The 12563-nt window shown below is 37.8% G+C and overlaps 1 protein-coding gene and 1 pseudogene across 1 annotated transcript; one reads left to right on the forward strand and one right to left on the reverse strand.

Annotated features, from left to right (window-relative positions):
• Positions 1-1908: 1908 nt before the first annotated feature.
• On the reverse strand, positions 1909-4191 carry LOC124895979 (annotated as a pseudogene).
• Positions 4192-6415: 2224 nt separating this feature from the next.
• On the forward strand, positions 6416-9493 carry LOC124896252. Its single transcript, XM_047407789.1, has 3 exons — positions 6416-6512; positions 7769-7809; positions 9215-9493. Exons 1-3 carry the CDS (start codon positions 6416-6418, stop codon positions 9491-9493), a joined length of 417 nt encoding a protein of 138 aa, XP_047263745.1.
• The last annotated feature ends 3070 nt before the right edge of the window (positions 9494-12563 follow it).

Consider the following 12563-nt stretch of genomic DNA (forward strand, 5'->3'; position numbering starts at 1 on the left):
GTGTGTGGTTAAAGTTTCTCTGCTCTTAATCAGAAGTTCCGAGTTTAACTTATAGGAATAGAAAAAATCTTGTTGGGAGTGGCTCTCCCAGAAATAGGCCTTGTAATGCACAAATACGGATTTATTTAAAATCTAATGTGAGTATCAAACACCGAATGAAAAAAAAAGTGTATGTAGCATATGGGGTCTACGTTGTACCAGCAAATATTATTTTATGTGAATCATTAGGGTTCTTGAGTTTAGGTATTGGTTCAAATGTCATTATACTTGTGTATATCTATTAAGAGTAGGAGAACCATGAAAATGTGCAAGTCCCACCAAGAACTGCATTTAGAATTCGTGGATACTGTTCAATTTTTTTTATTTTTTTTTTTAAAACGAAAAAGCTATTTTGTAAAGTAGTTTTTAGTATTTTCAAAAATGGTAAAACTATATTGAAAACCTTCTTTTTTTTCGTAAAAGCATTACAGAGAAACCCCATTTAGTTAAAATCAAGAATTTGCAGCAGAAAGGTGCTTTTTTTAGTTTTTAAAGTACTTTAGAGAAACCTCATTTGGTTAAAAAAAATCAAGAATTTGTAGATTAGAGGTAATTTGTTTAGTTAAAAATCAAGAATTTGTAGCTTAAAGATACTTTTTTTTTTTTTTTGGTTGTAGAAACATAGTAGAGAAACTCCATTTAATTAAAAATCAAGAATTTGTAGCTTGGTAAAAAATAAAATTCGTTCTAAAAGCATATTAGAGAAACCCCATTTAGTTAAAACTTAAAAATGAAGAATTTGCAGCTGAAAGGTGATTTTTTTAGTTTTTTTAATCAATTTAAAAGTCTCAAAGGAGAAAGAAGTGATAATTGGTGTGTAGACCTTGACCAAAGGTCTTTGTTTTGGTTCTCATAACAACCAAAACCGAAAAAAGAAGAAAATTTCTGCTTTGTTTTCTCTGCATAGTAATTTTAGTTTAATATGTCATGTTCTTAAATCTGGAAAATTAAACAAATCATGCTTGAACCTGTTTAATGTTTGTTAGTTACTTTCCAGTGTGCCAGTTCGAGCCAGTGCAGAAGACCTGACATGGAACTTATAGCGAGTGTGAGTCTGTTGTTCTTTGTCTTTTTGGAGTATAAATTTTATGCTACTTTTTCAATGAAGATAAAACACGTAGACAAATGAAAACAAAATTTGATTGAGTTACAAAGGAAGAAAATTCATGACTTCTATTTTGCAAGGGCAGCCCGATGCACTAAAACTCCCCCTATGCGCGGATTGTTTTCCGAGGCTTGAATCCTAATCTCTTAGTCTCATGACAGCAACTTATTAACCAGTTACTCTTGGACCCCGCTTCTTAAAAGAGCCTATAAGAGCATTAGCCGGTGTATAGACTTTGGCAAAAACCTCTCAAAGTCTAAAATTTAGAAAAGTTTGATTGGTCAGAATAAAGAGTAATAATTGGTATATAGAATTTGAGTAAAACAACATTTCAAGTCAAAATTCCAAAAAAATTGATTGGTTAGAATAATAGTGTTGGTTGGTGTATACACCTTGACTTCCAAGTCAAAATCCAACTTTTTTCACACCAAGTTCATGATTGATCCAATCATCTTCAATGTGAATGATAAGGTAAACATCAATGGTTTGATAATGTGCAGAAAGGTTACTTTTTCTTTATTTACTTGTTAATGAAATGTAATTTTGTTATCGTAATTTCGTTTCTCTTTTTACCCATAGGCTTGTGTTTGTTATCATAACATTCTTGGGAAAAGGACACTTTTTGGAGTGAAAAAGTTGGCGTTGAAGGCAAAACGGAATCAGAAGCAAGTTTGCATTTGCAGAAGAAACGACTTCACTATCTAATGGGATAAGTGTAACTTTACACAGTAATGAGGTTGATACATTTAAGCGACAAACAAGAATGGAACTTAACAAGAGATTAAGTTGAATATCTGGAAGTTACACACTAATATCTTTTCATTCTCGTAATAATTTTGTGTTCAAATTTTACAACCATCCTCGAAAACCATACTGGATAGTTTGTTGACAACATTATGTATATTATGGACAGTCCAATAACCAGACCACAACCGAAACCCATGAGAACTGCTTGCCAACTGATCAAATCTCCTTCTTCTTCTTCTTCATCATCTAGCTCAAATGGAGTTGTCGCTTGCGGTACCCCATCATCGCCACCACAATCTTTTGTGAGTGGCAATCCACGTAACCCATCATTCCCTTGGTATGAGCTGTTCTCAAACGTATCAAATTGTTTTCCTTTGGGAATGCATCCAACAAGATGATTATGAGAGAGATTTAAGATCGCAAGAAATGTCAGGGATGCAAGCTGATGTGGAATTTCACCTCTTGTTGGATGAGAGATCCAACGATTCAAGTACGGATAATTGGTGCAATGATGCTGGTATAATACCTTCCAAGCCATTATGAGATAGGTTCAGCGTACGGAGTCCAACGAAATCTCCAATAATATTTGGAATATGACCTTCAAATCTGTTCCTTGAGAGATCGATAATCATGTATGTAGTCAAAACTCGAGGAAGTTCCAGTTCCAGTCCCTTTGCTGTCACTATCAAAGCATTCGTGTAAAAATCAGAATATTCATCTGCAACATACTCTCGGGTTCCACTGTTCTCACCAATTGTTTTCATGGCTTGAAAATTCTCAAAAATGCTCACAGGTAAATCTCCACTAAATCCATTGGATGAGAGATCTATTACTCGAATTTGATCAAACGAGTTGTTTGTCCTTGAATCGCTTAAAGGGCCGTGCAACTTGTTTGATCTCAAACTTAAAATATGCAAATTAGGTAGGGCTCCCAACCAAATTGGAAATGTGTCATTCAACTCATTGTTGCCTAAATCAAGGAATTTCAAATATCTGCAATTGATCAACGATGGCGGGACTTTCCCCTTCAGCTTATTCCCATGCAAGTTAATGATGATTAGTCGATTTTCAGTATTAAAAGTTGTATTAATCGTTCCAGTGAGACGATTGTTGTTTAAATCCAAAACCTGAAGTTCACTTATCTGAGCCAAACATTGTGGGATTGTTCTGTTTAAATTATTGCTTCCCAAGTCTAGCACTCTCAGTGTTTTCAGATAGCAGACGGTTGAAGCAATCTGTCCGCTGAAATTATTTTGAGAAAGGATAAGATAATTTAGGCCCAGATTGTTTAGGAGTGACTTTGGAACAGGACCTTCAGCTTATTTTGTTTTAAAACAACTGATACCAATGTTTTGGACTTGAACTCGTGAATTTTGCCACTGAAAGAGTTATTGCTCAAGTCTAATATAAATAGTGATCGGAGGGAGAATATCCATGAAGGTATTGTCCCATTCAAGTAGTTTGATGACAAGTATAGGTATTGTAGGTTTTGAAGCCCACTTACGTTGGATGGATTTGGAAGAGTTAGGGAATTGAATGATAAATCAAGGTATTCCAAGTTGGAAAGATGGTAAACCCTTTCGGGCAATACCCCACGTAACTGTGTATGTGCAAGCTGTAGAGATGCTAAATAAGAAGAGAAATTTAAAGGAATGGTGGAAGAGATGTTCACAGAGTAAAGGTCAAGATCTGTTAATTTGGTCAAGTTCTTAAGGAGCAGTTCAAAATTGTAAGGCCCAAGTCTAAGCCTACCAACAGTTTGTATACTAAGAACTTGTAATTTAGAAAGGTGAGAGATTTCTGCTAGGATTAAACCTGTAAAACCCGAACACGACAAATCAAGATACGTCAAGCTAGATAACTCACCGAATTTAGGTGAAATGAGCGATCCAGAAAAATCATTATAAGATAAATCCAGGCGTTTGAGATTGGAGAGCTGAAACAGGCTACTGTTGGTATGAAATTTGCCTTGAAGTCCGCAGCAAAAAAGGTCAACCTCAATTACTTGTCCCGTCGTCTCGTCACAATGAACTCCACTCCATGAGCAACAATCTGTGCTCTTGTTCCATGAAAGATCAGTTGTTGGATTGTAACAATTATGAGATACATTAGGATTAAAGGTAAACATTTGCTTGAATTGTAGAAGGGCTAGAGCTTGATGTTTGGGGCACAAATAAGGTAAGGATGAGGAGAAAGCAAGTTGACAGAGAAAGGAATATAGCATAAAAAATAGCACAAGTTTTACACAATTCATTGTTGCACTAAAATGATCAAAACTAATTAAGTTGGCAGATAAGAAATGTGTGCTTTGTGTGTCTATTCAATGATTTTGATGAGTTATATATATATGGTGCAAAAATGACAATTTAGAATTAATCATTTGACGTGTCAACTATCAAGTCAATCAGATATGCATATTCAATGTAGACATTCTCGAGTCAATGCATTTTTCTGTCAGTCAATTTTAGACAACATTATGACAGATAGGTCTTTGTTTTGGTTCCCTCACCAACCCTCCAACTAACAAACACACAAACACAACTATTCTTTTATTCATGGAGTAAATTTTAACGGGTGGTCATTCAACTTTGGGTTTGTTTCACAATAGTTATTATTTTTTATTTTGTTACATAAAAATTATTGAACTTTGCTTTATTTTTTACAAAAATCACTTTAATAAAATTTGGTTAAAAAATTACGTAAAATGTGGGATGAAACAAAATAGATCTCGTATGTTTGAGAATAGGTTCAAAATAACTTATTAAATATACTTTTGAGCAGTTTTGATCCACTGTTATTAAAAATGATCCTTTTTATTTACATATATTTGATAAAGTCTACCGATCAAATTTAACAAATCGAAAAAAAAAAGTAAAACCAAAAAATCTTAAAAATTTATTTATCATAAATGTACAATAATTATATTCTTTATTTCACTATTACTCTATTTTTTCGAGCAATTTATAGACATCTTTTCTTTACTTTTGTTACATATTTTTAGTAGATTATTTAGTAAATAAATATAATTATTAAATTATTTTATAATAGATATAATTATTAAATTTGTCCCTCCACTTGAGGTAGAGACAAACAAGCAACACCACAAAAGGTCCCTCACTTGTAATAACACATGCATTTTGTCTGACACCTTATCATAGACAAAGATGTCATTAAATATGTGGCTCCCCTGAAGATGTTATTCTGCATGGTACAATATTGTCCATAAGCTGATGATAACACAACCATAAAAGAAAATTAGGCATGTAGGAGAATTTGATTTTGCTTCAATTCTTGTGTCATGAAATTCTTTTTTTTTTTTTTTTTTGTATAATTAATGTAACTGAAACAACGCATTTAAATAAGTATGGTCAATATCAAGAATGATCACTAAACTTTATTCATTATAAGTCATGAAAATTATTTTTTTTTTGCATTAACCTAAATAATCTTCAGCCTTGTTTTTTTGGTTAAAAGGATATTACTCCCTCCGTTTCACAATAAGTGAATTGTTGGAGCAATTTTAGTGTTTCAAAATAAGTGAATAGTTCACAATTCAAGGTAAATGTTGGAAATTTTTTCCAAATTTACCCTCCATTAAATATGCATTGGGAGTGATGTATCATGTGCCTTTACTTTTTGAAGAGGATAAAAATGAAAAAAATATGATAAATTTATGTCTTTACTTTTTTTTCTTAACATGTGTGCCCAAATCCAACAATTAACTTATTGTGAAACGAAGGGATTACTACTTAACCACGTATGCAAAGATAAACTACAAGCCTATGTGTGCTCGCTTTTCGATGTTGTTACTGTCCTTTTCTCGTAGGCTTTACACTGCTTTCCTTGTCGATTACTACGCTTCCTTCACTATTTGTTGCACGTGAGCGAAGGTAATGGTAAGGTATACGTAGACACTACCCTCGTCAGACCCCATTTGTTGTTGCTGTAATTAATGTCAACATTTTCAAAAGCTTCTTCTTTGCCTCTTTCCTATGATAGGATATCAGCAACCTTGTTTTGCTCTCTGTAGTTGCGGTATACCTCCTGGATTTCTTAGCACTGTAAGGGATATGTCCCCTTTTTAGCAGTCTTTAATTTGAGTCCACGGAGATTCCTAGTGGCGTCAAGTTGTTCTCCGCTACAATTTTTAAACCCTGCATAAAAACTAGTCACTCGATTATGTTGTTAGTTGTGTTAGGCATGTCCCTCATACATTCGATAACCCATTCTCTGATCTCTACTATTCATAATCACACCCGTTGTACCTTTCCACACAAAGATGGTGTATACATCCTATACTCTTAAGGTAAACATCATTGGTTTGATAATGTGCAGAAAGGTTACTTTTTTTCTTGGAAAAAGGACACATTTTAGAGTGAAAAAGTTCGCGTTGAAGGCCAAATGGGATCAGAAGCAAGTTTTTTATCTGCGAAAAGAAAAAAGAAAACGACTTCATTATCTAACGGGATAACTCTATGCTAATGAGATATATAGATACGTATAAGGGACTAACAAGAATCAAGAATGGAACAACTGCTGGAAGACAGTTCAGTTCCAGCTAGACATATAGAAAGAAACTTTAACATTGATGGCTCTTCCCTCTCTAACCATGGGATAGGAGGTACAACGGGTGTGATTATGAATAGTAGGGATCGGAGAATGGGTTATCGGATGTATGAGAGACATGCCTAACGCAACTAACAACATAATCGAGTTACTAGTTGTTATGCAGTGTTTAAAAATTGTAGCGGAGAACAACTTGACACCACTAGAAATCTCCACGGACTCAAAATCAAAGAGGTTATTCCTATACTAAAAACTGGACATATCCCTTACAGTGCTATTATATCCAAATGCAGGTTGTCGCTGAGAAGGCTAGAAAACTTAAGATCCCTCGTTTAAAGTAACGATTGATTCAAGATTTAATAATTTATATATTGGTTCCATCCAAATTAATAAATTACACATTAAATTAAATTTCATAAGTGAAAAGTACAAATTGTAGTTCATAGGCTCACTATCACTAGTCAAGCTAGCTAATGAGTTGTTCTTTCGGATGGGAAGTAGACTGGTCTCTACAGCGTACATCAATTAGAAATTCTTTCTTGTTTTTCGATAAAATAAAGTTTTATGAACTTTTTATCTATAAGAAGTGATCATAATACAATATATAAGGTATTGATTCGATGATCTATACGAAATGTGGTTAACGAGAATTAGTTATTTAGGACAGACAAACCGGTAAATCCAACTCAGAATGTTGAAAATCAGTTGGAATGCCAAAACCAAAAAAAAAAACCACAACATATGCTTCAACTAGGGAAAATGCAGACCATCTTAGCTAGTTTCATTGTCTAGTTTATATATATTTGTAAAGTCAATTTTAGGCATAAATTTTGCTTCTAGTTTTGTTGTGTTTGTAACTTCTTAAGTTGAATACCTGGAAGTTACGCACTAATATCTTTTCATTATCGAATCAATTTTATGTTCAAATTTTACAACCATCCTCGAAAACTAGACTGGATAGTGAGTTGACAACATTATGTATATTATGGACAGTCCAATAACCAGACCACAACCAAAACCCATGAGAACCGCTTGCCAACTGATCAAATCTCCTTCTTCTTCTTCTTCTTCATTATCTAGCTCAACTGGAGTTGTCGCTTGCGGTACCCCATCACTGCTACCGCAATCTTTTGAGAGTGGCAATCCATGTAACCCATCATTTCCTTGGTATGAGCTGTTCTCAAAAGTATCAAATTATTTTCCTTTGGGAATGCATCCAACGAGAAGATTATGAGAGAGATTTAAGACTGCAAGTAATTTGAGGGATACAAGCTGTTGTGGAATTTCACCGACTATTTTGTTGGATGACAGATCCAATGATTCAAGTACGGATAAATGTTGCAATGATGCTGGTATAACACCTTCCAAGCCATTATGAGATAGGTTCAGCACACGGAGTCCAACGAGATCTCCAATAATGCTTGGAATATGACCTTCAAATCTATTCCTTCAGAGATTGATAATCATGTATGTAGTCAAAAGTCGAGGAAGTTCCAGATCTAGTCCCTTTGTTGTAACTATCAAAGTATTCGCGTAATAACTAGAATAATAATCTGCTATATACTCTCGGGATCCACTATTCTCACCAATGATTTTCATAGGTTGAAAATTCTCAAAAAGGCTCATGGGTAAATTTCCACTAAATCCATTGGATGAGAGATCTATTACTCGAATTTGAGCAAACAAGTTGTTTGTCCTTGAATCACTTATAGGGCCGTGCAACTTATTTGATCTCAAGCTTAATATCTGCAAATCAGGAAGGCCTCCTAACCAAATTGGAAATGTGTCATTCAACTCATTGTTGCCTAAATCAAGGAATTCCAAATTTCTACAATTGATCAATGATGGCGGAACTTTCCCCTTCAGCTTATTCCCGTACAAGTTAATGATTCTAACGATACCCTTCTTGATAATATTTCGGCGACCAATTTCCGCAATAAATTATCGGGATCCATCATACCACGCAAGAGAGAAGGAAGTGGTCTATAAGCTAATCCAGTGACTTCTGAACTTTGCTATTTACTTTTGCATATTATTTTTCGTATCTTGAATTGCTTTAATTTGTTGGGACTGCCTGTTGTATTGGATTGGTGACTTGCCTTGCATTCTTATTATTTTATTTTGCTGTTTTTGGACCTGACAGTGTGCTATATATTTACGGCTGTTAGTTCTTTTTTGTGTTCTGTTTTTGTTCATGTTTCTATCGTTCTTTGTATTTATTTTTGAATAGTGGATTTCGGCGTTGATGATAGAGTAGGGCCATGTCCGAGGGGGTTGGGGTTGGTGGGCTGATGTTGGGGTGGGGGATGAGGGGAGGAAGGGTTTGGGGATGGGGGTTGAGGGGAGGGCTGGTTTGGGGCGGGCTGCTAAGTCTGGTGTTAGGACAGGTTTGAGGTATAGAGCGAGGGACGGTGGAGGTAGATACGACTTGAGAGTTGATAGGTTGAGGATGGGGTTTTGGAACATAAGGACCCTTCAGGGTAAGTCCATAGAGCTTGTAAAGATTCTTAGAAAGAGGAGGATTAATATTGCATATGTCCAGGAGACTAAGTGCGTAAGGTGTAAGGCTAGGGATGTGGATGGGTTCAAGCTTTGGTACTCAGGAAGTGATAGGCGTAGGAATGGAGTAGGCATCTTAGTAGATGAAGAGCTTAGAGAGCAGTTAGTGGAGGTGAAGAGGATCAACGATAGATTGATGTCTATTAAGTTGGTCACTGGGGGTGTACGCTGAACGTGTGTAGTGTTTATGTGTCGTAGGTGGGCTTGGATGGAAAGGAGAAGAAGCGGTTTTGGGAGGCTTTGGATGAGGTGGTGAGAGACATGCCTAGCTCTGAGAAAATTATGGTAGCAGGAGATTTTAATGGTCACATAGGGGTGTTACCGGGAGGCTATGGCGATGTGCATGGTAGGTATTGTTTTTGGGAGAAGAATGATCAGGGAGTGGCTTTGTTGGATTTTGTGAGGTCCTTTGGGATGGCGGTAATGAATTCGAGCTTTCCAAAAAAGGAGGATCACCTAACGAAGCGCAATAGCTAAGACCCAGATTGACTTTCTGTTGCTTAAGAAAGAGGATAGGGTGTTGTATCGAGATTGTAAGATTATTTCAAGTGAGAACCTTTTGACCCAGCACAGGCTTTTAGTGATGGAGCTGGGTTTAAAAAATGATAGGAAGAGAGGGGTGGGGAGGGCTGACCTAGGATTAAGTGAAGTGGCTTGATGCCGGTAAGTGTGTTGGAGATAGGGAAAAAGGTGGCAAAGTTGGAGGTGTGGGAGTGTAGGGGGCGTGGATGGTATGTGGGATAGGGCATCTAGGTGCATCAAGGAGACGGATAGAGAGGTGTTGGGTGTATCTAGGGGCCAGGCTGGTCAGATTCAGGGGGACTGGTGGTAGAATGAAGAAGTTAAGAAGAAAGTGGAGACTAAGAAGGAGGCGTATGTAAGTTGGTAGAGAGTAAGGATGAAGAGGATAAGCAGATAAATAGGGAGGAGTACAAGTTATCTAGGAGAGAGACCAAGTTAGCAGTCACGACTGCAAAGATGGCAGCATTTAAGAGCTTGTATGAGGGGTTAGAAGGGAGAGACGGAGAAAAAAGGTTGTTTAGGCTTGCTAAGGCTAAGGAGAGGAAGGGGCGGGACCTTGATCAAGTGAAGTGTATTAAGAAGGAGGATGGTAGTGTGCTGGTGGAGGACATGCATATTAAGAGAAGATGGTACTCATATTTTCATTGTCTCTTAAATCAGGAGGGGGACAGGGACATTGTGTTGGGATGTAAGACCGCGCAAAGTTTCCTCGTAGTCTAAGCCGTAGAGCATGTCAAGTGAAGTGTAATTGTGTTTGTGTTGAGATTTCTAGTATTGTGGTCGTTTGGACCTAGTATTTATCCCCGTCTTTCCTTTCTTATGATATGACTCTGCTAGTGTTTGAATTATTTCATATTGAAATAGGTGCTATTAGTAAAACCCGACTCAAAGGGTTAGCTTGGGACTACTTGTATTCTTAAGCACCATGTGACGTCCCGGGAGGTAATTTTGGGTCGTTACAAACTTGGTATCAGAGCCTAAGGTTGTTAAGGAGTACTACGGAGTCTGACAAGCCGCGTTGAGTAGAGTCTTGATCATCGGTGTGTAGCGTGCCACATCTATGAGCAAGAGGCTATGAGACGTTTTAGGAAAAAGTTGTTCCTTCTTTCAGATTCTATTGTGCCTACAGTTGTCCCTCTTATCTAATAATTCGTGCTCTTCTATTTTCAGAAAATGCCTCTCCGAAGAGCGAATGTCCACGGAAACAATGATGAGCAACCCCCACCGGTTGATCCTCTGAATGATACGGTGTCCTATACTGAGTTTCGGGTGGCCTTTCAGGCGTTAGCCCAAGCAGTCACCGCTAATGTTTGGGCCAATAACTAAGCCCCAGTTGCTAATCAGCAGGGAGGTGATGTGGCCGCGGCTAGGATTTGTGACTTTATGCGGATAAATCCGCCTGAGTTTTATGGGTGCAAGGCAGATGAGGACCCACAGTTGTACTTGGATGAAGTAAAAAAGATCACTCGGGTAATGCATATTTCTGAGGAGAAAAGTGTTGAGTTGGCGTCCTACAGGCTGAAGGACATTGCTTATGACTGGGTTGAATCGTGGAGGAAGGGTAGAGGTGAGAATGTTGCTCCTATGATGTGGTAAATATTCCAAGATACGTTCTTGGATAAGTTCTTTTCACTTAAGATGAGAGAGGCAAAGATTAAGGAGTTCATGAACTTAAGGCAGGGTTTCATGACTATTAAGGAGTACTGCTTGAAGTTCAATCAGTTGGCTAAGTATGCTCCTGATCTGATTTCTGATGCCCGGAATGGTATGAGTAATTCATGACAGGTGTTTCTGGGTTGGTGTTAAAGGAGTGTAGGGCTGCGATGATGCATAAAGATATGGATCTGGCTAGGTTGATGATGCGTGCCCAACAGATTGAGGCAGATAAGCTAAGAAAGAGAGATAGGATAAGGGGTAACAAGAGGGCTAGGTCTGAGCAGCAGGTGTATAGTTAGCCTAGGCTCCATGGAGGGAACCGCCCTTAGTTTTAGAGACGTCCGTCTATTTCAGTGCCTTTATCAGCTAGTGCTCCCGCGCCTAGAGGCAGATCGGAGCAAGGGAGCAGGTCTTTCATGTCTGGATCGCAGAACAGTGTTGGTAACAGGCCTCATTATCCTTCTTGTGCTAAATGTAGTAGGAATCATCTCAGGGAGTTTTTCGAAGATCTGAGAGGTTGTTTTGGTTGCGGCAAGCAGGGCCACAGACTTAGAGATTGTCCTATGCTAGACAGGGGAATAGAGATGCCCGACCTCGGGCACAAGCTACTAGTGCACCAGCTCATGTACCCCGTCCCGCCTCTGCTCAGGGCGCTTCTTCTAGCATTGCTGGCGGTCAGCGCCTGAACAGATTCTATGCCTTACCATCCCATCGGGAGCAGGAGGACTCTCCTGATGTTGTTACTGGTGTGCTCCGTGTCTTTTGTCTTGATGTTTATGTGTTGTTGGACCCCGGATCAAACCTATCTTATATGACCCCACTTTTAGCTGTGAATTTCAAAATGAGTCCCGAAAAGACTCCCGAGCCTTTCCTAGTTTCTACACCAGTAAGGGAGTCAGTTGTTGCTAAACAAGTGTATAGAAATTGCCCTGTTACTGCCCTTCATAGAGTCATACCTGTTGGATTTTAACCTTATTCTGGGTATGGATTGTCTTCAGTCTTGTTATGCATCTATAGACTTTCGTACCCGTGTGGTCAAGTTTTAGTTCCCTGATGAACCAGTTTTTGAGTGGTCCGGGAGTTTGGTATCTTTCAAGAGTCATTTTATCTCCTATCTCAAAGCCAGAAAGCTAATATCAAAAAGTTGCATCACACTCAGTCCGCGACTCCAACTATTCAGTCAGACGATATTGTTAATGAGTTTCCAGATGTTTTTCCGAAAGATCTCCCAGGGGTACCTCCCGATAGACAGATAGAATTTGATATCGACCTTCTTCCTGACACTCGACCTATTTTTATTCCGCCATACCATTATTTTGCGAAAATTTTGACTTTTTGAGAGTCGCCACTTAATTTTGAAAAGGAATTA

Source organism: Capsicum annuum, chromosome 2 (genome assembly GCF_002878395.1).
Source record: "Capsicum annuum cultivar UCD-10X-F1 chromosome 2, UCD10Xv1.1, whole genome shotgun sequence".
Taxonomy (NCBI): domain Eukaryota; kingdom Viridiplantae; phylum Streptophyta; class Magnoliopsida; order Solanales; family Solanaceae; genus Capsicum; species Capsicum annuum.

Coding starts and splice junctions, on each gene's coding strand:
- LOC124896252 (XM_047407789.1), top strand. CDS start 6,416: ATGGAACAACTGCTGGAAGACAGTTCAGTTCCAGCTAGACATATAGAA. Junction 6,513..7,768: donor CTCTAACCATGGGATAGGAG/GTACAACGGGTG, acceptor GTTGGATGACAG/ATCCAATGATTCAAGTACGG. Junction 7,810..9,214: donor TAAATGTTGCAATGATGCTG/GTATAACACCTT, acceptor TATGTGTCGTAG/GTGGGCTTGGATGGAAAGGA.